Below are 25,581 nucleotides of genomic sequence, written 5' to 3'. Positions count from 1 at the left end.
CCACATCACAGATTTGAGGAAAATGAAGACTGTCACATCTAACAGTAAATGTCTGTGTTATGGATATAAAAAAAAGCCGAATCTTCCTACTTAAAGGACTCCGAAGCCTTCACATGCCGACTGCCACTATGGATGAAATCCCAGTTTGTGGATTGGAAAGTTTGAAGTTGCAGGAAGTGAGATCAGGGCCTGGCCAAGGAGAAGTAGAGTTTTGATTTTGAATTGGTAGACAGAATTAAACAATACAGCTTCAAGCATTATTACTTTTTAAATCAAACTAACATTATCCTCGTATTATTCAAAACCACATGGATCCGTTTCATCTGTATCTATTTTCGAGCAATTAGTACTTCAGCAAGAAACTTTTATTTTTCTTTAAATTATTACAAACAACTCGAGGGGTTTAAACCTTTTGAAGTTTTCAACCCTTTTTGGTTTTAAGCATCAGGGAGTCTGAGATGAATTTACCACCTTACGGCAGTTCTGTACTTGGTAAATCTGTAACTTGTAGGAAAACCTTGTGTTAGTATATTGCATTTGAAAATATACGCTGCACAATCCAATGGTCAGAATGAATTCAGGGGGCCAATGCTCCTTTGACAAGTCCTGCAATGCACGCTGCACCATCTGCAAACATCTTTATTTATTCAATGCATGTTTTATACATAGCAATAGGTTATGGTCCCACTGAACTTCCCCCACCCCCCTCCCATTACCGTTCCGCTACAAATGATTTGGCTACCAAATGTGTCACAAGGAACAATGCAAACATTTTACAGAGCTGCCGATTTGTGAGATTAGGTTACTTGATAAATGATGTGTTGTTTTCCAGTGTAGACGTGCCAGAATTTTTTTCATGCATATTCAGCCAGGACTGTAATATCTTCGACTGCCTACAGCTTGCTGTCCTGAGGCCATTTTGGACGAGTTTGGTACAATTTGTCTTCTCTCCTCTGACAGGTTGTTGACTTTTTCGTCTCTCTTGCTGTTGAGCATCTCTGTCACTGGTTCAGCTGAGATCAGCTAACTCAGCCCAGACCAGGGATCAAACTTGGGACCTTTCTGCTCTTTATGGCTCAGTTCCACTGAGCCTCCATTGACGCTGTCCACACAAATTTTTTAATAACATTTTTTTTTCACATTTCAAAAATATTCGTGTACGGCAACTACGCACAAAATGGCACCTTCCAATTTTACTGCTCTGTAAGTTCCTCTCAATGCTTCATCTTGATAATCCAGAATCTTTTATAAAAAAAAATTCATGGACTTTAGTAATATATGCTGATTCAGCCAGGACTTCAAAATGGCAAAAAAATTACATTAAAATATCAGTGAAGAAAAATTGGCCTTGAAACACCTTGGGAGTGGACCTGAACTTGTCTGCCCTCCCCACTCCCGGCCCACTTACTGGGGCCAGGAGAGTTTGCGTATATTGAGCAGGCCCCTCTACCAAATTTATAGCCCAATTGCAGGTGGGGGGGACATCGCTGTGGTATCTTAATGAGGCGCAAGTGTCCTGGCTCCGACTTGGAAACATCTGTTAAAAATTCCTGCTTTTCAGCATTCCACCTTCCATTATGCGATCAACAGCTCTGAGATTGCAGTATGGCCATCGGGATTTTAAATCCACCCCGCCCCCCCCTTCTCCCCGAGGCCCTCAGCAACACTGGATGCCAGCAACTCATAGGCATCCATTTCACCCTGCGTTGCTACAGTGCAGATGGAGGGAAATTCATTGTATGGCGTAGTCCATCATTTTGATGACGTGGAGATGCCGGTGATGGACTGGGGTGGACAAATGTAAGGAATCTTACAACACCAGGTTATAGTCCAACAGTTTTATTTGAAAATCACAAGCTTTCGGAGATTATCTCCTTCGTCACTCACTCACCTGACGAAGGAGATAATCTCCGAAAGCTTGTGATTTTCAAATAAAACTGTTGGACTATAACCTGGTGTTGTAAGATTCCTTACATTCATCATTTTGATGGTAGCATAATACTCCTGCCCCACTATCAGCCCGAAATTCTGACAAGCGAAATAAGGGGCAAGGACTTGGCATAACAGGGTCTCAAATTCTGCTCCTTCCCGCCCAGGTAGTGATCCATTTACAGCCTCAGGGAAACATAGCCTCTCAATATTTACATGTATTGTAAATGAGAACAGGGTGCCAGGATTACAGATAATCCACTGGTGTCACTGCCATATAACACAACTGTGCCTGCTACTTATTTTCCATAAACCACTTGTCCCTGACGTATTCTCCATATGAACCATTTTCTTTTACGATTTTATTTTTTTTAATTTGCTTGCTGAATATGGGATGATGTCACTCACTTTCCCCACAGTGTAAATATCCTAAAAGCTCCTACATTTCAGTTATATCCTAATTTTTAAATGATGCTGTTAATCCCAGTTCTTCAGCCTGTGCTATATAAATCCTTGAGGAGTCTGATTGTCTCACATGAGCTTTGTGGAGGCTCATTTTCCTTTACACCTTACACAGGTCGGTCAGCTGCTGGTTCTGACACGCCAATAACATAAAAAGTACTTGTCGCTCTTCAGATTATCATATGGCACTCAAAGGTAACACTATTAATAAGCATAGCGTTCTATTAATGATAACACATTATGTCTCAGCAGTGATCTTGTTTCATCAAAAACTAAAACCCAAAAGATTAGCACTCAAGACATTTGTGGGATGTTTCTTCTGTTGTACGATTCATTCCTTGCTGTGTTTCACTATTATACACGTACAATAGTTCACAGTAACACTTATTTTCCCTATTATTTCTGTTGGAGGTGTGGATTTTGATGAAAGAGATGTGCCTCCTTTCAGTTAAACACAAAGAGTTCTCATATTCATTCACGAGTGCAGATCTCAAAATGTTCAGGCGTATCACTAAAATACGGATGGGCAAGTGCTTCATAGGTGGAAATCCTTCGGTCTGGACTGAAGTGGAGACATTTCTGAAAAATACAGAATTAACGTGACTCATTGGAAAAAAACTCGAGGATAAAATTGGCAAACCTTGAGTAAGGCTAAAGATTAAAAATCATTTACTTAACATAGTTGATGTAGGAAATAGTTTAGTATCAAAAGCAATAAATGTAATGTTGTTTGGAACCTTTGGAGCTGAATGGAAGGAAAGGCTTGCATTTAAATATAGTGCCTTTTATGTCCTCAAAGCAAATTACTTTCCAATTGTAGTCACTGTTGTGTAGGCAAATGTGGTGGCCAATTTGCACACAGCAAGATCCCACAAATAGCAATGAGATGAATGATCAGTTAATTTGCTTTCGCGCTGTTGGGTGAGGGACAAATGTTCGCCAGGTCACCGGAAGACCATGCTTCGAATAGTACCATGGGATCTATTATGCCCGCTTATGATGGAGCCTTGTCTTAAAGTCTCATCCAAGAGAGGGCACCTCAAACAAGAAGCATTCCCTCAGCCTAGATTATGTGCTCAAGCTCCAGCGTACGGCTTAACCCATGACCTTTCTTTGATTCAGAGGTGAGGCTGAGCCAAGCTGTTAGAGATACAGGTCATCAAATTCTTCAAGTACTCCGAGAGCTTCTGTTTGACTGTGACCATTGGGATCTCATCTGTGGAATGCAATTGGTCGGGATCGAATAATGTAGATTTTAATATTAAGACTGATGTCCTGGAGCAGTTCACTCCACTATCTTTGTGGGTGGAGAGTTTTACCGCTGATTAAGTGGTTATGGAAAACTAATATCGGTGCAAATTGTACACTGCCTGTCAGAAGAGGTGGATTCAATGGGCAGCCTTTTCTTGTTCCCATGCATGATTCTTATTAAATATGATTTGGAAGCTCCGAAATCGTTAAGTTCTTTGAAAATTTTGGGCTCAAAGTAATATTCCAACGTAAGGTTCTGTATTAATTCCTAAAAACATAACTTTGCTTATTAAAGAAAGCTTAAAACTGATCCATAAGCTAGTCAATCTTTGGACTCAGCTTACAGCAGCAGGAAGTTTCAATAACGAGAGGTTTTCATTACCATCTGACCTCGGACCAATTCAGTGACTTATGGCTTGTTGCAAGATGGTAAAAATGTAAAACCTGATAACTGATCATTTTGGAAGTGGGAATGCAGTAAGAGCCAAGTTTCGTGATCAACAGGAAACAGATGTTTATTTGCTGAAGAGAAAGTAATGTTGATGAGCAATCTCGAGCTGTCTGCTTCTGGTGCCTGACTTAGAAATTCTTCCCACCCCTGCCTACTTCCTGCTTCTCCCCTCTCCCCGAATGCTGAGGTACAGTTCCAATGGTGCCCTGCACAAATGCCCATTCTGTATGTGACAGCCTAGACAGTGAGTGTCGATAGACTATTTGACTATGAGGGGTATCATCGCTGAACCAATCACGTTGGCATTCAATGTCCAGCTGTTTACTTATCAACAGGGGTCAAGGATCACTAGATAATGACCAGGAGTTGGCCCCTCCCTAGTCTGGGACACTGAGGCCAACTGTAGCACTCCTATCATTGCCCTAGTGAATGTTGGCTAATTCGACACAGACCAGGGCCTGAAAATGGGATGTTCCCAGCCCACATGGTTCAGTCCCAACGCCCTGGTTCTTACAAATTGTTATGCACATTAGAAACAAATATGCAGTAAGTTTTCACTATATGTTTCCACCTCATATTATTTAAGATTTTGTCTTCAGTAATTATTCTGGAGAATGTTTTAAACCTCCGTATTGGTTGTCAGGGTTAAGCTGCTGCTGCAGAAGTCACAAGGTCTGATTTTCCTCCTGGTCCTTACGTCGGTGCAGGATTGGTGGGGTGGGACTTCTGCCCGCTCCAGACCCCAGCTACTTTCCTGGGGCCAAGCTCATTTTAGTGTCTTTGTCAGGCTCCCAGGGGGATTCGTACCTGCCTGATTGTATCTATTGCACCATGAAGTACTGGAATCCATTTTGTAGCACGGTTTTTTTGTAATTTTTAATTTTAGTGGATACCAATTACAGGGAAACGATGGAGAAAACTGAAATTTTGCAGTGCATTTTTTTTGCCTCTGCAGGAGAGCTCTGCTCAAAAATGTAGCCCAGCAAGGCTCTCTAGTGGCTAAACTGGATATTGCAGCACCAAATCACCCTTGTAAAAAGCCTTAGGACTCAACCATTTTGATGCTGTTCGATTCTGGACCAGTATGGCCTCAAAAAATGTTTCCTCCTCTCCGGCATGAATTGACCTTCAAAACTTATGTGATCCAGATTGATCCTGACACCAGCTGAACACATTACATTAAACTCTTAGTTCCTCCTCTAATTAGCAAAAGAAAGAAGAATTGTAAACGCTGGCTCTAATTCTAGTTAAAGTGCCTTAACAAACTGAGTACTAAAAGAACAATGGGAAACAGAAGTCTTTTCAAGGAAGTGTGACACGTTTACACAGCAACGTACTGAATTATTTATATAATACAGAAACTATTTCAAGGCACTTTACAGGGGGAGGTGGGGGGAATAGAAAGAAATGGACACCGTTCAAGAGTTAGGGGAGATGATCAAAAGTTTGGTGGAAAAGATGGGTTTTGAGAAGGTTTTTAAGGGTGAAGAGCAGGAGGGGTTTAATGAGGGAGGTCCAGAGTGTAGGACCAAGGTGGCTGAAGCCTGTGCCACCAGTGGTGGGACAAAGCAAGAAGGAATGCATAAAAGGCCGGAGACGGAAGGCCAAAGGGTGTGGGTGGGGACGTAAGGCTTTAGCAGGTCACAGAGATAGGGTGAGCTAAGGCCACGGAAGGATTTGACGACAAAAGATGAGAATTTTAAATGAAATGCATTGAGAAAGATGGATGGGACAGCCATTATGGGAAAGTGTGATTTAGTGCAGGACACGCTAAGTTTTGAACAAGTTGGGAGCTCAAGGAAGGTGTAGTCTGGGCTTACCATGCTGGGGAAACGTCTGCACACTACCCTGACACGGAGCTTCAGCAGCTTTACTGCAGATATGCGTTCTGTCCCCATGCAGATGGAAGGACGTGAGGGAGTGCTGAGCAGCAGGAACATGCTAAGATGGCCACCATCCACGACACCCAGATACCCCATTCACAAGATCAATAGAGTTAGAAAGCGAGAAAGCCCTGTTAGCCATTACAGTATTAGATATGGAGCCAGCGGTTGCAGGGCCATCTTATGACCCCGCAGAAGGAGGTAATAGACCACCCCCATCTCAGGAAGCCCTTGGGGCCAATCAGCAGTCAGCCATCTCACTTCCTTCTCTCACTAGTAGGGGCAGCATTAGATTAGGTAACGAGAGACACTTGTCACACACAGTCACAAATGGGAAGCACCTGGGCAAGAGGTGCAGACACCAGATCAAAGAACATTTTCACAAATAAAGGTTTGGAATTTGGATATGAATTTGTGCGGGAAGGTAACTGCTCGTGCTGCATTTCTGCACATGCAGGGTGGGTGAGGTATAATGCAGGGCCACCGTGCCTTTGGGTTTGGTGCGACAGGTCATTGGGAACATAATACAGGAACGCTTGTGCTGGGGAGCTTCCAGATTGAAGTGAAATGTTTCCCGAGTGAATTGTGTCAGATTTTGCTATCCGTGCTGCTCTAGTGCAGCTATCAACTCCTCAGCCTCGGCCTCACTGTCTCCGCCTTCTCTTTGCCCTCCCTGACCCTCCTCTTTCCCCTGCAGCATGGTGACTTCTCTCCTGATAGCAGCATCACTATCATTTTGGAGACCTTTTCTGGGCTGCACAGCAGCATCCCCTCAGCCTATCCACACAGCAGAAGCTTTGTTTCCGCAGACCTAATGTACGCTCTATTTTCTTGTAGAAGCATTTACCACATTATAATTCTTTTTCTGCTGCTATTCTTGGTTTCCGCACTGTCATCATCAGAAACGCTTCAAGAGAGCATCCCTGGTCACCCAAGATCCATCCAAGCTTTTAAGACTGAGATCGATAGATTTTTGTTAGGTAAGAGTATCAAGGGATATGGGTCAAAGGCAGGTAAATAGGGCTGAGGTCAAATCAGCCATGGTCTAAATGAATGCCCACACAGGCTCGAGGGGCTGAATGGCCTACTCCTATTCAAATCCATTTAGGATGGAAAGGCCTTGAAATAATGGTGGGTCAGCAGACTAGCATAGAATAAATGCATCTGGGTTTCTGTCATTCACCTGAATGATGTACTTCTGATGGTCGCCGACAATCTACATGTTGAAAGAACAGAAGCCCTTCTATTTCATAAACACCATTGCATTGAGCAAGGAGCCTGTATGGCCACATGGGATCCATCAACGAGGCCTTACAATTGGGAAGCCAGCCACTCTGAAAAGTCCAAGAACCCTCTCTCACTAATGGCCGTCATCCTGAGGAAAAGTGATGAAGACCTCGGTGCTGGAAAACCATCCATCTGATGTGTGCATTGGTGCAAAGCAGATTGACTGATCTGACAGATATTGCCTAGGCAGCCGGAAAAGAGCCAGTGACATAGAAGTTCAAGGCAGCAATGACTCTCACCAACACCTACAGAATAGTGGACCTCTGGAAAAGGCTGGCAGCTCGTACAGCAAACGCCGATTCGCTGAATTCCTTCAAGCGAGAGCTGGACCTGTTTCTGGCTGGGGCGGAGATCACCTCGTACAAAAGGTAGGTACAGCACAAAATGATCAGGGCCAGAGTTGTCTCCTAGCCTAGTTTCAATCGCCTAGAGGGGTCAGAGAGGAATTTCCCAGATTGTTTCCCTCAAATTGGCCTGGGTTTTTATCTGGTTTCTCGCCTCTCCCAGGAAATCACATGGTTTTGGGTGGGGTGGAGTTTGGAGTTTATATATTGTGATACACAAGGTATCTTCCTGTCCGTTATTGTTCGTAACATGAGAACCGCCACCCAAGCTGTAGAGCATGGAATCTGCCTCCCTGGTGAAACACAGCTCCTCGACATGCCCACTTAACTGTGGCATTGTCTGTAAACTCAGGTCCAGGTTCGCTGAGCCCTCTTCTGATGCCTCTGCTCATGGCTGTGGAGCTCCTTCCCATCCTCCTGCTCTCTGAGCACACGAGAAATAAGTTTCGGGCACTAGGCCTCTTGATCTCGATTTTCTTCCATCCCCCCGACCCTGCAGAAAATCTTCCCTAAAGAATGAGTTATGTTGGAAGAGCTGGAAATCACTCCATGGAACAGGATTAGTCGTGTATCTTATTAACTAAACTGACTTTAAAACTAATCAAACATAACTCCGCTTGTAACTGTGACAGATGGACAAGTATCATCCCCACCGATAGTCCACTGAAAATCAGGGTTTCAAAATACATGTAAAGAAAGAAGAAAGAACTTAAAAAAGTAGCACTGTTCATGACCTCGGGTCATCCCAAAGCCCTTTACAGTCAATTAAGTACTTTTAACATGTAGTCACTATTGTAATGTAGGAAACACGGCAGCCAATTTGTGTAATGTAGCAGATTTACAATGATCTTTGTAACTTTAGAAAATACACACAACTGTGGAACAGTGACCATTTTTTTATTGATAATATTTTATGCTTTGACACAGTCTTTTTCTTAATGAGTTGTGCTAGTTATATTTTTAAACAACTTACAATCATATTCACGTTTATAAACTGGGGTCGATGGATCCCAGGAGGTTTGTGAGGAGATTCCCAAACATATTTGAACTTGTCCTATTGGATGAGCTTCATTAGTCTTGCTGGGAAAACTGGCTGTGGAGAAAGGTCTGACCTCCACCAGCACAGTGCTGGGGCACTGACCTTGGGCAGATTGTGGGTTGGACATCCAAGCAGTGCAATGGAATGTGCGACATATCTTAAGAGGAAGTGAGAGAGAGAGAGAAAGAAAGTGGGGGGAAATCACGGCTGCACAGTAAAAACAGAAATAAAATTATATATAACTTGCTTTAAAGAGAACACTGAAGTGTCAGACGGGCAAACTCACAAGTAATAGGTCTTTTCCTAATGAATCAATTTGAGGCAGTAAATCTTCAATAGGCTTTAGCGGCCTGGGAGTAAAGGAGCTGTAGGGCAGTGGAGCGTTTGTAGGCCATTCCTCTTCATCAGGAAGACCGAGTATACTGAAAAGACAAGGCTAAGGTTATTCCAAGTACCAGTATCTCATTAAATACTGAATGCTTTTTAATGCTGTGTTTCGTGAACAACCACCTTCAACACTAGAAGCTCCCTAAATCTTCTTCATGTAGATTGTACCCATTTCAAATGGCCACTTGGCTCTCCTCACACATTAATTTCCATGTTCACTGCTCACTCAGCTGGATGCCTACACTAATGCAGAACTGTGCAATGTCCTTCACTTAACTCAACACTGCAAATAATTTGATTCAAATTGCCGCTTTATAATCAGTTGATGCCCGTAGCAGCAGAATACATTTATCCTATTTTGTTCTATACCTGCACCAATTATAAAACATTTTGCACTATTTGTGTCTTTAAATGAACTCCCTGCAACAATGCAGTTGTTAAACACTCATTTCACATCTGCACGTACTCCACTATTTCAGGAGTACCTCGTCTTGTGTTGGATTCTGGGATTCATGCAAATACTTGTTTTGTTTTGTTTTTGACCTACAAGCTCTCAGGACTGGGAATCTATCGGCTTGTGGAATTTTGGGATCTGAATCTGAAGATTTCCAGATAGGGAAATGTGTAAGGGATGTTAAATAACCTGCCATTACAGTGCCCAATGTTGGTCAACTACAGCAGCACACCACAGTGAAAGGTTAAATCTCATTAACAGCAATAGATCCGACTGTTGATATAACAAGGAAAGACTGGCAAGTGTTGGAAATATACAGAGGGTCTGTCAGCACCTCTATAAAGAAAAGGTAGGTTAACGTTTTGGGCTTAGAACCTTTGTCAGATCGTAGGATGAAAATGAGAACCTTTGTCAAATGACATTGGCCACAATGACAGAGTAAAGATGTAAAAGTGGGTTACTGCTAGTTAACTGCAACGCTCGCTGCCAAAATTTGATAACCGCTGAATGGCAAGGGAAATGGTAAAACTCCACCAGCAATTTGTTTGTCAGCTGCCATTAAGTTTGAGCCCTGAGTTCTCACAAGATGGATCATTCAGAATCTGTGTACCAGGCATAACACTTACTCAAATATTTTTTGAAGCTGATTAATATCTGAAATTCCACAAAGAAAGGGTCTAAAAAATAAAGAAAAAAACAAAAATTGTCAAATGATGTGGGATCCTTCCACTATTAAAGATACAAACTTGATGTTATTCTCACTTCAGCCCGGAGATATTAAACCACATCTTTCTATGAATCTCAACACCAATTCCCTGAATTGAATCGAACATTCATTGCTCTGTGCAGTGTCATGTAATTCGGTGCACTCCATGTAATGTTATTTCTTCCAGTTATGCTCTAGCTTTCAGTATTATTCACTCATTTTACCCTCCCAACCGTTAATCTTTTTCAAGTTTTGGATGCTTCACTTGAGAGCAATATTGTATAGATATGATTTCCATTCACTGTCGTAGTGCTAACCTCTTGTTAAGAGCAGGACATTATATGTTCTGTGAAGCGATGGTCAGAAACTCATATATAGCCTTATTCTTTAAAAAGAAACCTTGGCTGGTTTTAATCTATATTTAGAACAAGTTGCCCATAAGCTGAAACCGAGATGAGAATAGTCCAGCCTCTTTGCTCACAACAGGAGAAATTAGCTCCAATCTTAGCTTGACAGTAGTTATTAATGCATTGCTCAAATTCAAATTTTACATAAACAGGAAACCTTTCCCAAAAAATTATTTAAGTTTTGAGCTACAGTATGCTTTCTCCTTTGCCATGAGATAGCAGAGAACAGGGTTACATGGAGATGCGATATGGCAAAGAATGAGGTTGCATGGGATTATGATGTGGCAGAGAATGGGGTTATAATGTGGCAGACACCAGGTTATATGGTAGAGAACAAGTTTACGTGGAGGCTATGGTATAGCAGAACATGGGATACGATATGGCAGATACATGAGGATAGAGATAGCAGAGAATGGGATTTCACTGGGTTATGAAATGACAGAGAATGGGGTGGGGGGGCTTATAATATGACAAGGAACAAGGTAATGTGAGGTATGGCAGAGAATGGGGTTACACGGGGTTACAATATGGCAGAGAACAGTACTACCATGGGAATGGATCTGACCCAGCACAGAGAGAGAAGTCCACTTAAGCCTGTTAGGAATTACAATAATAAACTGTTACCTTTATTTGGATCAGAATATTTTAAGGATCAATGAAGCACTAGAAAGGGAACACTTATGGGCTTTAAATTCTGGATAAATCCCTGTATTTGTCAGTCAGTCAACTGCTTGATTTCTTACCTAAGTTGAAGCATTTCAGCAAATATGCAGCCAACACTCCAAATGTCAACAGCTGCTGTGTATCTTGAATACAAAAGGACTTCTGGTGCTCGGTACCACAGAGTAACGACCTAAACAAGAGACTGCTTAGTTAGAAATACCTGTCACCAAAATAGGTTGTGAAGGTTTGAGGCTTTGTACTCCTGTCTAAACACTGGTAATAATGGAAAAGCAAAGCAAAACCACTAAGGGAAAAAAGGCCAGCTCATGATGTGCTTGTCACAAACTTACTTTTAGTCCTGCACCAATAGGTTATTAAAGCAATGGTCTGGCTGGAAGGTAAGAACTCCTCAAAGAGCCAGATTCAGAACTAGAAGGAGGGTCATTTCTGCGCTGTACTCAAGGTTACAAAATGCTAACTCAATCAGTATGATTAAATCAAATATTCTGATGCCTGACAAGCCAAAGGTCATTTTTGCAGGGAGGGACTAATCTTCATTAACACAAATAAGCTCTGGAGCAAAACTTTAAACAGCAGTAAAAAAAAATGGAAGAAAACTGTTACAACTTTTTCCCTGGCCTTACTCTGCTTTTCCATTAAACTTTTATCTACAGAGGAAACATATTTACCAGTGATTTTTACCGTCCTCATCATTATGAAGAGCATCACCTCACTTCAATGCCTCCCTGAGGATCCACTTGAGTGTTTGAATTCACCATGCAGGGAATCCCTGCTGTGAACCTGCTTCTCAAAACTGTAAGACAACTCAGTCTTACTGTGCAAAAACATACAGCAAGAGGTACAAAGAAATAAAATCTTTCAAAATTAATGTGTATTATTTGATTTATTCTGATTGAAGCAATATTTTTCTTGTCATTTTGGAAGTTTTTCTTGTCAACTGGCAGATTTGCAAGAGCTGAAGTGACAAGTCCAGGGTACACCAGTTGAAAAATAGCAACACACTTGTCGTTGGCTGTTTTACCCTCACAGAATCTGTATTGCTTAGCCAATTATTTATAATATATTGAATTTGCTTTGTATGTTTGTGCATTTCTTGTTTTGGACATCACCATTCTGTGACAAGGTCATGATGGCAGCTTCTACCACTAGATGGAGCTTCATAAGCTCCAGATTCCCATATCTAGACCTACAACATCACCAATGCACACTGAGGTAAACTTGCTTTGTCTTGACTTTCCATGATCAAGGCCACAGGAGATTCACTGCGTCACAAAATAATTCATCACACCAATTGTCTGTGGAATTCAGTTAGCAAATTTGCCATTTCAAACGTTCAAATAAATGGTTGTTCTAATGGATGAACTAATCGCTGTAGTGGTGGAGGGGAAGAGGAGCAGACTTTGATATTCTTAACCCTTTCACATGGGTCCAACCTTCATAGAAACGACATTCAGTAAACTTTAAATTGCAGGGTGTTATAAAGGGGATGAAAGTCAAGTAAAACATTATGGGATGGTAATGGATTTTACACAGTATTGAAAACTCTGCAAACACTAGGCTGAAGCAGATCCTTCCTCATGGTCACCAGAATCCACTTTGGGTGCGTTCCAACACACCAAGAAGTTTAACGGGGACAGCGAAGCAGACCAGAATACAGCAACTTATTTCCCTTTTCCCACAAAAGGCAGGACAAGAGAGATGACACATTCCAGACTTGTGATTGCGATGTGTCAATGAAAAATTGATTGAGCTTTGAAATTCCATTTGGAAGAAAATTAAGCGTTGTTGAAGACACCTAAAATGAAAGGTGACTGAGGGTCAGGACATTTCTGATAGGAGTTGGGTACTTTTTGGTTTTTTAAATCAGCTTCATTTTGGGCTTGTGCAAGGGCGATATCACTATTGAAACTCCATGATTCAATGTGTCCACTTCATGGAATAGAGATCTCTGCCAGTCTTGAACCTTTTTTAAATGTACTGTCTTACATGAATGCCTTACTGAAAACTACCTGAAGCGCCAAGGCCCACTGCGCCAGACACAGGTATTTGACAGGATAAAAATGAGCTAATACTTTAAAAACATACCACAGGTGTCAGTGCCATGTTGAAGCTATACACTCGGGCCAAACCAAAGTCCGCCAACTTCACCTGGCCGCTGTTTGTAACCAGGATGTTTTGAGGCTTCAAATCTCGATGTACCACACGGTTTGAATGGAGAAAATCCAAGCCTCTAAATAGTTGTAGCATTATGTCCTAAATGCACAATGAGAAAACCGTTAAAAGCAGAAGTGAAAAATGAGTGTTTTTTTGTTAAATGTTCTTTAAACTACATACATCTATTTTTGATATCGCTGTACAATTTCATGGTACATACAGGAGAATACATTGGCATATTTCTAGTTGTTGGTATGGTTGTGAGATGTTGGTAATTATGTGGGGCTCGGGATAGGTTGGCGTGTTCTTAAGAGTCTGACTATTTCAGTGTGAAATCAAGGGCACTTGGGGAGTAGTCACTGCCATTTGGAAGAGGATCCTTGGTTCATGGTCCCAATCTAATCTCGGGAGGTGGTCTGGGTATTATGATGTGCCTGTTGTGTAGCTTGCCAGAAAGGGGCTCCAGACATTTCTCAAGTCCCAGGCAGAGTCCATCCATTTTCCACTCCGATTGGCAAAGAGTCCCACAGATGTTTCACCCAGTTTTGTTGTGGCAAGGTCTGTGTTCTGCCACAGTGGGAGAATGTACCTTCTTGCAGCTATCAGTGACAGGATGAGCTTGTTCTCCAGTAGACAGAGCCTACAGGCATAGACCTGGATCGGTAGAGATTCTGAGGAACATCACGCTTTCTGTAGTTTCCTGGAGTGGTTGAATGTGGGGGCATGACCAGAATGTGTGTAGTAATGTGCCATGTTGGAGTTTTTTAGAAGACGATGCACAGATTAAATTTGAAGGTATTTAATCATAGAATTTACAGCACAGAACAGGCCATTCGGCCCAACTGGTCTATGCTGGTTTTTATGTTCCACACGAGCCTCCTCCTGCACTACTTCATCTAATCCTAGCAGCACATCCTCTATTCCTTCCTCTCTCATGTACCTATCTAGCTTCCCCATAAATGCAACTATGCTATCTGCCTCAACTACTCCATGTTCCACATTCTAACCACTCTCTGGGTAAAGAAGTTATCAGATCATGTTAGGTGAAGAGGAATTTGTTTGTCAATTGTTGGAAGTGCATAATGTGGCCTCTTTCGAGCAGTTGGACTAGCCCAGTGATGCCAGGTTCGGAATCCACGTGATGAATGCATATAGGACTGCCCAAATGTGCAATAATTATGTTTTTTTTGAGGAGATGCATTGCTGTTTTAAGGCTCAGTATTATTATAGGGTATTTCTGGACATCCGTTGGCTTTCTCTGTGGGTTTAAGAAAGGGCAGCCATGAAGTGGGATTGGCTGAGAAGCCCTGGTCAAAGAGCTGTGGTACAATGTCAGATTCCATCCATGATGCCCTGAAGTTTGGTTGCCCACTGGATGTGCCCAAGTTTGGGAATGTTGAACTCCCCTTCATGTTTGGGAAGCTGGAGATATTTGTGGTTTCGAGATTCCAATTTTGCATCGCGGGAGGTAAATCCTCTGTCAAAAGTTAGGCGGGGTTATCTTCCACCTTTTACCAGTGCCGTCTCCCCCATCTTCAACATCCTGGGGGTCACCACTGACTAGAAGCTTAACTGGACCAGCCACATAAATACTGTGGCTACAAGAGCAGGTAGAGGCTGGATATTCAGCGGCAAGTGACTCACCTCCTGATTCCCCAAAGCCTTTCCACCATCTACAAGGCACAAGTCAGGAGTGCGATGGAATACTCTCCACTTGCCTGGATGAGTGCAGATCCAACAACACTCAAGAAGCTCGACATCATCCAGGACAAAGCAGCCCGCTTGATTGGCACCCCATCCACCACCCTAAATATTCACTCCTTCCACAACTGGCACACAGTGGCTGCAGTGTGTACCATCCACAGGATGCACTGTAGCAACTCGTCAAGGCTTCTTCGACAGCATCTCCCAAACCCGCGACCTCTACCACCTAGGACAAGGGCAGCAGGCGCATGGGGACAATGCCACCTGCACGTTCCCCTCCAAGTCACACACCATCCTGACTTGGAAATATATCGCCATTCCCTCATCGTCGCTGGGTCAAAATCCTGGAATTCCCTACCTAACAGCACTGTGGGAGAACCTTCACCACACGGACTGCAGTGGTTCAAGAAGGCGGCTCACCACCACCTTCTCAAGGGCAAATAGGGATGGGCAATAAATGCCGGCTTCGCCAGCGACGCCCACATCCCATGAATGAGTAAACAAAAACCTGGCCCGTACCCCATGCTTGTTCTTGTACATTGGCTGCTCACAGTGTGCACGGGATTTCTGAGTGACTGGGTGAGGAGGGCTGGTGGATCTTGTCCATCGATTCTTGCATATTTCAAGGCTCACTGGATTAATATTCAATATTCCAGTTGTTTGCCCCCACAGGATTATGTTTCAGTAGCATTGGATGATCAGCATCTGCCAAGAGAGGTCACAGCAGCTGGGTGAGAACTCGCTGAACTTTACAGCATGATGCTTCCTTTCCCCAGGTCGATGTAAGGCTGTGGAAGTTCTGTCCCAGTGATACTTTCTATTACCGTCCATGTTTCTTATTATTTGACACATGGAGCTATCTTAGAGATTAGCCTAGAATCTTAACAGCGACTAGTGCTTTGGGATATCCAGCAGGTCCCGCGTCAGGGAACGGAGTCAGGGCCCCCAACTTGATGGAGGCTCAGTCTTCAGCTCTTAAAGCTTTGAGAGACAGAATGGAGGGCATGAGGAGTCACGGGTTTCAGGCTCTTGATGGGGCTTTGCGGGATCTCATGGCTGCCAACGTTCCGACAATCAGGGTGCTAGCTGGGGCATAGATCAAGACCGCATTGGTAGGTTTGGTTGTTTGGTCCAAATGGCTGATGCCTCCACCTCTATGGGCAGCTGCGCCACCCTGGGCTCTGGCCTTACAGCAACTGGCACATCGACAGCTGCACACGGCAGGCTGCATGAGAAAGCTCCAAATCTCAATCCTGGTATGCAGACAGTTGCATCCCTGCTCTAGGAGCAGACTACAACAGTGATTACACTTCAAAAGTATGTCATTGGCTGTAAAGCGCTATGGGATGTCCTGAAGTCGTGAAAGGCACTATATAAATGCAATTGGGCCGCACAGCACCCGTTTTGTAGGCGCGAGGCGGCCTCCTAAGGACGGAAAATGACGTCCGGAATGCACGTGCAGACTGCTAGTGTGACGTGCACCGGACGCCATCTTGGTAAAGGCGTCTGCGCACGTGCAAATAACGAACGCTGGCACCGTTGTAAAGTAGGGAGAATGTGCGGTAATCAGTGTGCAACTCTGACTTAAAGGGACAGACACGATTTTGGAACTCAACGCTCCAGCCAATGCATTGTCTTAACCTCGCACAGCTGAATAGATCGTAAACAGCATGAAGGACACCCCCCACCAGTGCTATTTAAAGGGATCATGCTGGAGTTACAGGTTAGTTGCTGGATTATTGCTTCTGGCTGCTGATGCATTTATACTTGTTTTTGGAGGTCTCCTATACTTGAATAATAGGACTATGGGACAGAGGCGAAAATTTAGAGCTAGAACTTGCAGGAGTGAAGGGGGAAACGCTTCTCCACGCAAAGGGGGTAGAAGTTTGGAACGCTCTTCTGCAAACGGCAGTTGATGCTAGCTCAATTGTTAATTTTAAATCTGAGATTGATAGATTTTCATTAACCAAAGGTATTATAGGATAGGGGACTAAGGCGGGTATATGGAGTTAGGTCACAGATCTCATTGAATGGCGGAACAGGCTCAAGGGGCTAAATGGCCTACTCCTGTTCCTATCTTCCTATAATAAAGCTTCAATGCTTTACAGGGAGTGGGCTGACTAGCTGACAGGCAACAGCAAGGGCACTGGCAGAGTGGCAGGGGTGGGACAGGAATGTTGTCATCCTGAGAGAGGACAGCAGGTTCATGTTCCATGGAGTCACTGCCACTTGCTGCCTCCTGTTATGCGTCACCTTCTCCTGCAAGAAAGCAGGATGTGTGTCGTGCATGATGTTTGGGTGATGTGCCTGTCATGGTTGAATAGCTGCCAGTGTGACCTATGAGTTGTGGGTGAGCGGCTTGCAACAGTGGTAATGTGTGAGGGTGAATGGAACCATCTGATTGGAAGAGTTGAGTACTGATTGCAAGAGTTTGTTGGTATGTGGGTGATGGGGGCTGTAGTGCGTGCAGCAGTGGATGCGGCTAGTGGTGTAGTTGGTAGAAGACGTCACTTGACAGTTGACCTCACTCACCTTGACAACTCATGTCAAAGCACTGAACTCTTTCCTGCACTGCATCCATGTTCGTGGTGCTATGCGCCTGGCATTGACTTTGTCCCCTACTGCCTCGGAAGCATTTGTCTGGAGGGCTTCTTGCCCCCCCCCCCCTCCACTGCAGATATAGGATGCCCTTCCTTCTGCACACCTCTTACACCAAGGCCTCTAGTGCATCATCAGAGAACCTTGGTGAACGCTCCCTCGCAGGCCTTGTACAAACTCAGATTGGCAGATTGGTGAGGTCTGGCGCGCAGATTGGAGGATGTGGGATTTAGTAGTGTGCAATCTTTATTCAATATTTTACCATGACTCAACAGTTTGTAAACATAGGGAGAGGACCTGCATCTGTGTTTTACATGTGCGATGTCTGATCTCCGTTCAGACTCCGTGCGGACCTGCATCTTATATTTTGCAAATAAAAGGCTGCCTTTAAGTGGTGTTAGCCACTCACGATATTGGGGTCCCCTGCTGGTGAGCAGCCACTCAACTGTACAGCTCGGCCTGGCTGCTCACAGGAATCAGGTAAATCACCACCAGGCAACAGGAATGTTGCATGCTTCCTGCATCTCAACAACCAGGTGCGGCTTAATCGCACACTGCGACTCCCGTGCCCGGTTTCGGGGGCTATCCAATATAACCCCCAATAAGTCTTTCTTTGTTTTTCAAACGGCTGTAAGGATGAAGCACAGGCCCAAGGCTCATCAGACCGGCCCATCCACAGTAACTGGTAGCCAGCGCAGGGGGGGGCAGTTGACCGAATTTCTCATTTGGGAGCAGGAGCCAAGCGAGATGCTTTGAGGAAGTAGGGGGAATTTTAAGCCTGTCTCTACTACCTTCTCTTTCCCCTCTTCTGTTGTCAAGGGCAGTGGGGGGGGTGCGGGTAGCTGCCAGGCTGGAAGATAATCGACTGTCTCATTGTTGTTTCTGATATTTAAAAAGATGCATGTTTGATAATATTTAATGTTTATTCAAGATTTTGAAAGTTATGAAAATTTTGCACGGAACAATCAAAATGTTTACATTGTTTGAACTCAGCTGTTCGAGTGTTTGATCTTGTTTTGCAAATGTTTTTTACTAATTTCTAAACAGAGTTTTACATTTAAATACTTGTTATTTAAATACGTTTCTTATGGTGTAACAGAAGTTTAACTTTTCACTACAACTCTTTTATTTGTCATTAACAACGTGCGTTGTGATATTTTTGTAATAAGACGTTATTTGAATTTGAAGAGATGAGTGTCTTGAGTCTTCTGGTTGAGCCCTCTGCTGGCGGTGGGGAAGTTGAGGGGCTCACTGGGTGAGAGCCTGTGCCACATGTTCTGACAGCCCTGCCCCCTCGAAGCGATGCCTCCTGTGGACGGGCAGGGCTCCGTCCCTTTGCTCCAGCTCCCGCAGCGCAGGATCTTCTGCCTGCATCGGCTCCTCTCCTAGGTCCAGACCTTCAGTCATGGCGAAGTTGTGCAGGGCGCAGCACACGATGCCAATCCTTGCCACTATCTCTGGGGAGTGTTGAAGTACAGCCCCAGATCTGTCCAAGCACCTGAAGCAGCTCTTCAGCAGCCCCGTGGTTCTCCCAATGACCTGTCTGGTGGACACATGTACTTGGTTGTACATCTCCTCCGCTTCGGTCTGAAGCCACGGCAACAGGGGTTAACCCGAGTCACTAATTACCCATCGTCACTAATTACCCATCCTTTCACCGGGGCCCCCTCCCCAAGCATGAGTGCGATAACTAAAGTCTGCACATTAACCTGTAGGACATGCTACCGAGAGCCACAGACAATCTGCACAGTGAGGGGCTGGAATCCATTTCTGTTCATGTAGTTTTGCGGGTTCTGAAGGGAAGCCTTCAATGCCACATGCATTCCATCGATTGCACCCAGCCCGCTCGGGAAGCCAGCAATTCTATAGAAGCTCAGTGCCCTCTGCCTTTGCTCCACCGCAGACACTGCAAGTTTGATGAACTCTCCAGCCCTCCGGAGCAAGGCGTCAGTCACCTGACGAATGTTGTCTCTCACTGTCCCTTGACTGATGTGGCAACAGGTCCCCTTGGGGATGCCTGGAAGAAGCCAGGCCTGTAAACACTGAGGGCCGTGATCACCTTCCACAGTTAAGGCTGTGCAGCATGTGGACTCGGGCTTTAAGTCACCACAGAACAAGTCGCAGTCAGCTAATGATCTCCTTTGTAAAGCGCTCAGTCAGCTCATCAGCTATCTCCTGGAATGGGGTACAGTCTCCTCCTCTGGGCCTCTTGTCTCTAGTTCTCACCCTCCTCCAACATAACAAAAAGCTAGGGTACAGCTATAAAATGAGCCATATTTTTTCAAGAACGGCCTGTATAATGGCTTCCTGCAGCAGCAAGAGATGATGGTGGCTTCAATTCTCTCCTGGTCAGCTGATCTGCACTTGCTTCAGGTGACCACAGACGCCTGTGCACCTGAAAATCTGGACGTAATGTTAAGAGACCCCCCCCCACCCCAACACAAGCTCAACTGGAGAAGTCTCGCATGAGAGCTGGGGGTGTGGCCAGTTTTGTGGGAGGAGATTCGTTCGGTCAGAGTTTGAAGGACGGACGTAAAAGTTCGAGGTGACTTCGGGGTTTTGCGTTTTTGCACGAAACTCGCACAAATTCTGTGATCTTTTAAGCCACGTAATTTGTTTGCGCTCGTCTCTCTGGACGCAAAACGTGGAGGAAACTCCAGGCCCAGGTCTAGATGCATCTGTGCTAATATCTCCAGTGGAAAGTGTGTTGTCAGCACAAAGAAACAATCAGACTTTGAACAAAAATCCACATTCATCTGTAACAGGCATTCAGAAAGATCTGATCTCTTCCAAATTGGGGTCAGCTGAGCTCAGGATTGGTTTTGAAGATTCCCTCTCCCTGAATAATAATCAATGTTTTCAATCATTTCTCACCGCCTTCCAACATACAGGAGCTCTGGCACAAGAAGACTGTTACGAATCACATTATACCCCGCCTACCTTTATCTTTTTATGAGGAAGGCCTGGCTCGTGAACTTTCGTTAGAAACGCTGATAAATCTTGCTCAATGAGTTCAAACACGAGCGTCAATTTCATCATCTGATCCGTCTGAGGACCAAGCTCCACGTCAAATAACCTGAATAATAACGGAGGGAAAAGTCTTCAGAGCAGTGATGCTTAATTATAACGACGACACACTGTAAGCTTTCGATAACAGTTGTTTTAGGATTCTGCCTGGCTACAGTCAGTGTGGAGAAAATAGACCATTACAGTTAGTAAAATGTCTGATATGGGCAATTTTTGGTCCAATTTTAGGAGTATTGTCAAATCACTTCTGCAGCTTTGGTGTAAGAAGATATAATCTAAATTTCAGTTTACAGACTAGACTGCGCAAACTATCTTCAGGATAAGTGGAATCCACTGTAGTTAAGTTGGAGCTCTGTATATAATGAACAGCAATGAAATGATTTATTAAGCATTACTTAGAGAACAAAAAGAAAAGAAAACCTGTAAGGACGCCAATACATCAATAATCTCACCTGATAACATTTGGATGATCAAAGACTTCTAACTTTTTTAACCAGGCCACTTCCCGAATTACTATGAAAGGGATACCTTCCTGTGTTCTCGGAATCTCAATTCTCTTCAGTGCCACAAACTTCCCGTTATTTTCCATGTCTCTTGCTTTGTACACTTTTCCATAAGCTCCTTCTCCAATCTCGGCCAGCAGCTCATATCGCACAGAATGACTGCTTTCCATTCTTACCGGAAATCAGTTCAATGACGGAACAGCCCCACCTGAAGTAAACACACCTCATTAGCAGTAATATCTGAACAAACATACTACTTTCAAATCAACCTTTGAAAATGTTTTTAAACAATATTGAAATATTGAGTGAAATCAGATTATCTAGGATTAATATTTTATATAAATACTATCTCAAGACATTGTTTGTCCTCTATAGCTGTGCCTGTATTATATAAGCAGTTACCAATCTCAGTATAGCAGCCGAGGGAGGTAAATATTTTCCCCAGAAAAATAAGGAATGTTATGAAATAACAGGAGTCAGTCTGCACACAAAAAAGCAGTACCTGTACATGTGAGCAGATAGGTTCAACTGACACTAGACTTCCAAGGACTGGAGATAGTGGAGGGTATTGGGATCCCTGGAATTCATTTTCCATTCTTCCCACAAATATATACGCGAGCTTTATTTCTTACATTTGTTTTTGTTGAGAGAAGTCTGTCCTTGGGAGAGGATTTTTCTTTCATTTTTGGTGTTCCACTGTCAGTATCAAGCTCTCCCAGGTCTGATGCAGCATAGTCAGGTGCAGAGCCGAGATGTCCCTAACCTTGCCAAAGCAGATCTCTTTTTTGCCCCACCAAAGATTGTGTGTAGACTGACTCCTGTTATTTCGTAACATTCCTTATTTTTCTGGGGAAAATATTTACCTCCCTTGGCTGCTATACTGAGATTGGTAACTGCGTACAAGATTCCTTACTTAAGGAAGGATATACTTGCCATAGAGGGAGTGCCAGCGAAGGTTCACCAGACTGATTCCTGGGATAGCAGGACTGTCATCTGAGGAGAGATTGGGTCAACTAGGCCTGTATTCACTCGAGTTTAGAAGAAGGAGAGGGGATCTCATTGAAACGTATAAAATCCTGACAGGGCTAGACGGACAGGATGCAGGGAGGATGTTTCCCCTGGCTGGTCGGTCTAGAACGAGGGGTCACAGTCTCAGGATATGGGGTAGGATATTTAGGACTGAGATGAGGAGAAATTTCTTGGTATTGAGATAGAGGATCAGCCATGATCATACTGAATGGTGGAGCAGGCTCGAAGGGCCGAATGGCCTACTCCTGCTCCTGCTCCTATTTTCTATGTTTCTTCAATTCAACCCCAAAAGGTCATTCCCTACCGTGTTATGCAAACTTGCCATTTACCACAAGGCTATCTGGATGGGCTTCTCTAACTGAAAATGCTTTGTCTTGTGGAGCTCTGCCCATTAACAATTGTGAGATTGCCCAAACTAATTTCACATAAAGGGCCTTGCAGCTAACAAGCAGGCGACTGCCTACTGACCCCACTGTAATTTCTGGGGTCAGCTTGATTTGCATAACGAGAGCATGTTCCAGGCACTGTAAACAACTGAGTGAGTGTTTGGTCATTCCGGGTCGGGAGCAGCCTCCGCCAATACCTGCACATGTACCAAAAGGACATGGAGCCAGGCTGCCATGTAGCAGCACAAGAGGAGCAGCCTACTGAGGGTCTATCGCTGCTCCAATAGGCTCAATCCAAAACACAGCAGCCAGCCATTCATGCATTCCCATCAAGGACTAGATTAGAATTAACAGCTCATAGTTTACACACTATCAGGGCGGAGCACAGTGGTAACAAGCACATAGCACATACATACAATAAGGGTTTTGGGTAAAAGTTGCAGTAGCACTAAAGCTTTTGTATATGCAGGCATTGTTTTTGGGAAGGTTTGGTAGTGGTTTTCATGAGCCAGCATGAATGGGAACTGTGTAAGTTAAGGAACACAGATAAATGTTTTTAAGAATTGCGATATTTGTGCTGAGAAGGGGGAAAGTGTAGACAGGACTGCTCCACAGTGGCCAGATGTGTGGGCAAAAAAAGGTCTCCTGGCACTAATGCAGCGGGCTGTCTGCACACTTCTTCTTCCGGTTGCTGCTCCTCTTGCCGATGCCCTTCATTAGGTCAAACTGCGCAACATGCAGATACCACCATCATCCTCACCTATAACACAGGCAGCCCCCAAATGGATTCAGGTACCTTTCAACATGCCTACAGCCCGCTCTATGGTAATTCTGGCTGTTGAGAATAACCTTTATCTCCAAGAAGCCACCCAGCGATATGTCTTGCTGGGTTAAAAAATGGTGGCGCAATGGAGTTCTTTAAAACAAAGGGCACCCTGGCAGCTGCCAGGGAAGTGAACATTCGTTTGCATGATGCTATGCTGCTAGTTGCGAACAAGCTGAACAGTGAGACAGTTGGCCATCAATTAAGGAGGCACATATGGCCACATAGAGGGAATTCTGCCACGTGGTAAAACTGCATTCCTCTGTGATGTTGACACTGGTTGTCCATGGGGAAGGTGTCAAAATTGCTTGCTCTAGAGAACAATATGTAGCTTGCTTGCACAATGCATCCTTGCACAACCATTTAGCTTGTGTTACAGATGTACCCAGTGGTGATATGTCAGCCAGTGGCAGTAAGATGCACACTGGAGGAAAGCTGCAGGTCTTATTGTAGCATGTAGCATAACTCTTGTGCTTCCTTGATAAAGTGAAGCCTCTGAAGGCATTTTTTTTATTCGTTCATGGGATGTGGGCATCGCTGGCAAGGCCAGCATTTATTGCCCATCCCTAATTGCCGTTGAGAAGGTGGCGGTGAGCCGCCTTCTTGAACCGCTGCAGGCCGTGTGGTGAAGGTTCTCCCACAGTGCTGTTAGGAAGGGAGTTCCAGGATTTTGACCCAGCGACGATGAAAGAACGGCGATATATTTGCCCTGCAGTCAAATGCGGGTGGAATACCTCTATCTATATTCATTAGTTGGGGGTATTGGTGGGTGGGCATCACGTGCCTGCGGAGCAGTCCCACCAGCCTCGCCTCCCTCTATTGCTCTTTCTTTGATAGAGGTGAATCGCCAATGGAGAACCCGCTGTGCCCTCTCTGAAGGAGAGGGGGCGTTAAACGACAGCTCCATAGCAAACGGCACAGAGGCAGATGGCAAGGTAGGTAGAAACAGCAAATAACAAAAATAACTTAAGGTTTTAACAGCAACAACTCAATAAGCTTGTCACTTCAAACTTATTTCAGAATACAACCTGTCAAACCTGGGCACCAGTTTTACACTGGTATCAGTAACATAGTGTAATAAGGCAGAAAAGGAAAATCAGGCAGACAGGGTGGGCAGGGATCTGGTGTAATGGATTCCTACTCCCAGTCATTCAATTAATGTCCCAAAGTTGGGGCACAATACACTGGAAATCTAGGCTTGGAATTAAAGTTGACCCACCTTATGCCCATAGAATGAAAATTCTCAATCGGACATCTAGGTTATTCAACTGCTGGAGGCAGTTCACAGAAAAGCCACAAAACTGATTCCTGGATTTTCCCCTTCAGTGTTAATCCTGCCAAACTGTGTCAGGGTGGGATTTGTGCCCACCTGTGGCTCCCAACACTGGCCCAAGTAGATTGTTCTGGGTCAGCTAATTTTAATACTGCTGGGTAGGCTCCTGGCAGGATTGCCAACAGCACCAGGGAACCCGCCTCTGGAGTGTGAGTGGAAAGTTGATCAGGTGAATACAACAATGGAGTGTGACCATCTGCCTTCAGGGCAAGTGAAGAAGTTGTTCAAATGTAAAAAGATTTGGATTTTGCTCACTGGCCAAGTGCAATCGATGGCAGGGGGTAGCAGGCCATTTAAAATCCTCCTCCGCCTCTTTTTCAAAGATAGTTGTTGAAACGCAACAGAGTTCCTCTTGCCCATCGTTGCTAAGGTGTGTTGCTACTGCTTCAATCACCTACGGAGGAAAATCATGGAAGTGGAGGAATTTGGCAGCAACCCCCCGAAAGACGACTCAGATATTTCCCCTTCCTGGTCCACCCCGATAAAGAGGGCAATCTAATCCCTGGAGGAATCAAGGACTCTTCAACCTGGAAAGGAGGCGAATTAGAGGTGAATTTAAGAGTAAATTGTGTAGAAAAGGTAGATCCTACTCCAAGCTAAACTATGGCATGGGAACACAGGGTTCAAGTAAGTAAAAGGCAAGTTAGGGCCAACACAACTTTATGCAAAGAATTATCAACACATGGGCTAGACTTCTGGATTGTTAGGATGGGGCACTGAAAAAACAGCTGGATGCCATG

At 44.3% G+C, this 25,581-nt stretch overlaps 1 protein-coding gene across 1 annotated transcript; it reads right to left on the bottom strand.

Moving 5' to 3' along the window:
• Nucleotides 1–2,862: 2,862 nt before the first annotated feature.
• On the bottom strand, nucleotides 2,863–21,440 carry LOC137300064 (cyclin-dependent kinase 6-like). Its single transcript, XM_067969159.1, has 7 exons — nucleotides 21,220–21,440; nucleotides 20,681–20,816; nucleotides 13,370–13,537; nucleotides 11,344–11,453; nucleotides 10,114–10,164; nucleotides 8,933–9,068; nucleotides 2,863–2,970 (listed from the first exon to the last, which is right to left on the bottom strand). Exons 1-7 carry the CDS (start codon nucleotides 21,438–21,440, stop codon nucleotides 2,863–2,865), a joined length of 930 nt encoding a protein of 309 aa, XP_067825260.1.
• Nucleotides 21,441–25,581: the final 4,141 nt, after the last annotated feature.

The sequence above is a fragment of the Heptranchias perlo genome, chromosome 30, assembly GCF_035084215.1.
Source record: "Heptranchias perlo isolate sHepPer1 chromosome 30, sHepPer1.hap1, whole genome shotgun sequence".
Lineage (NCBI taxonomy): Eukaryota > Metazoa > Chordata > Chondrichthyes > Hexanchiformes > Hexanchidae > Heptranchias > Heptranchias perlo.
The sequence above is the reverse complement of the archived record's forward strand: the minus strand, read 5'-3'. Positions and strand labels throughout refer to the sequence as shown.

Excerpts from the sequence above, each read along its gene's own strand:
- LOC137300064 (XM_067969159.1), bottom strand. The coding sequence starts at position 21,440 with ATGGAAAGCAGTCATTCTGTGCGATATGAGCTGCTGGCCGAGATTGGA. Across the intron at positions 20,817-21,219 it reads GATCATCCAAATGTTATCAG|GTTATTTGACGTGGAGCTTG; the intron begins GTGAGATTATTG and ends GTTATTATTCAG. Across the intron at positions 2,971-8,932 it reads TAGGAAAAGACCTATTACTT|AAATGTCTCCACTTCAGTCC; the intron begins GTGAGTTTGCCC and ends TGTATTTTTCAG.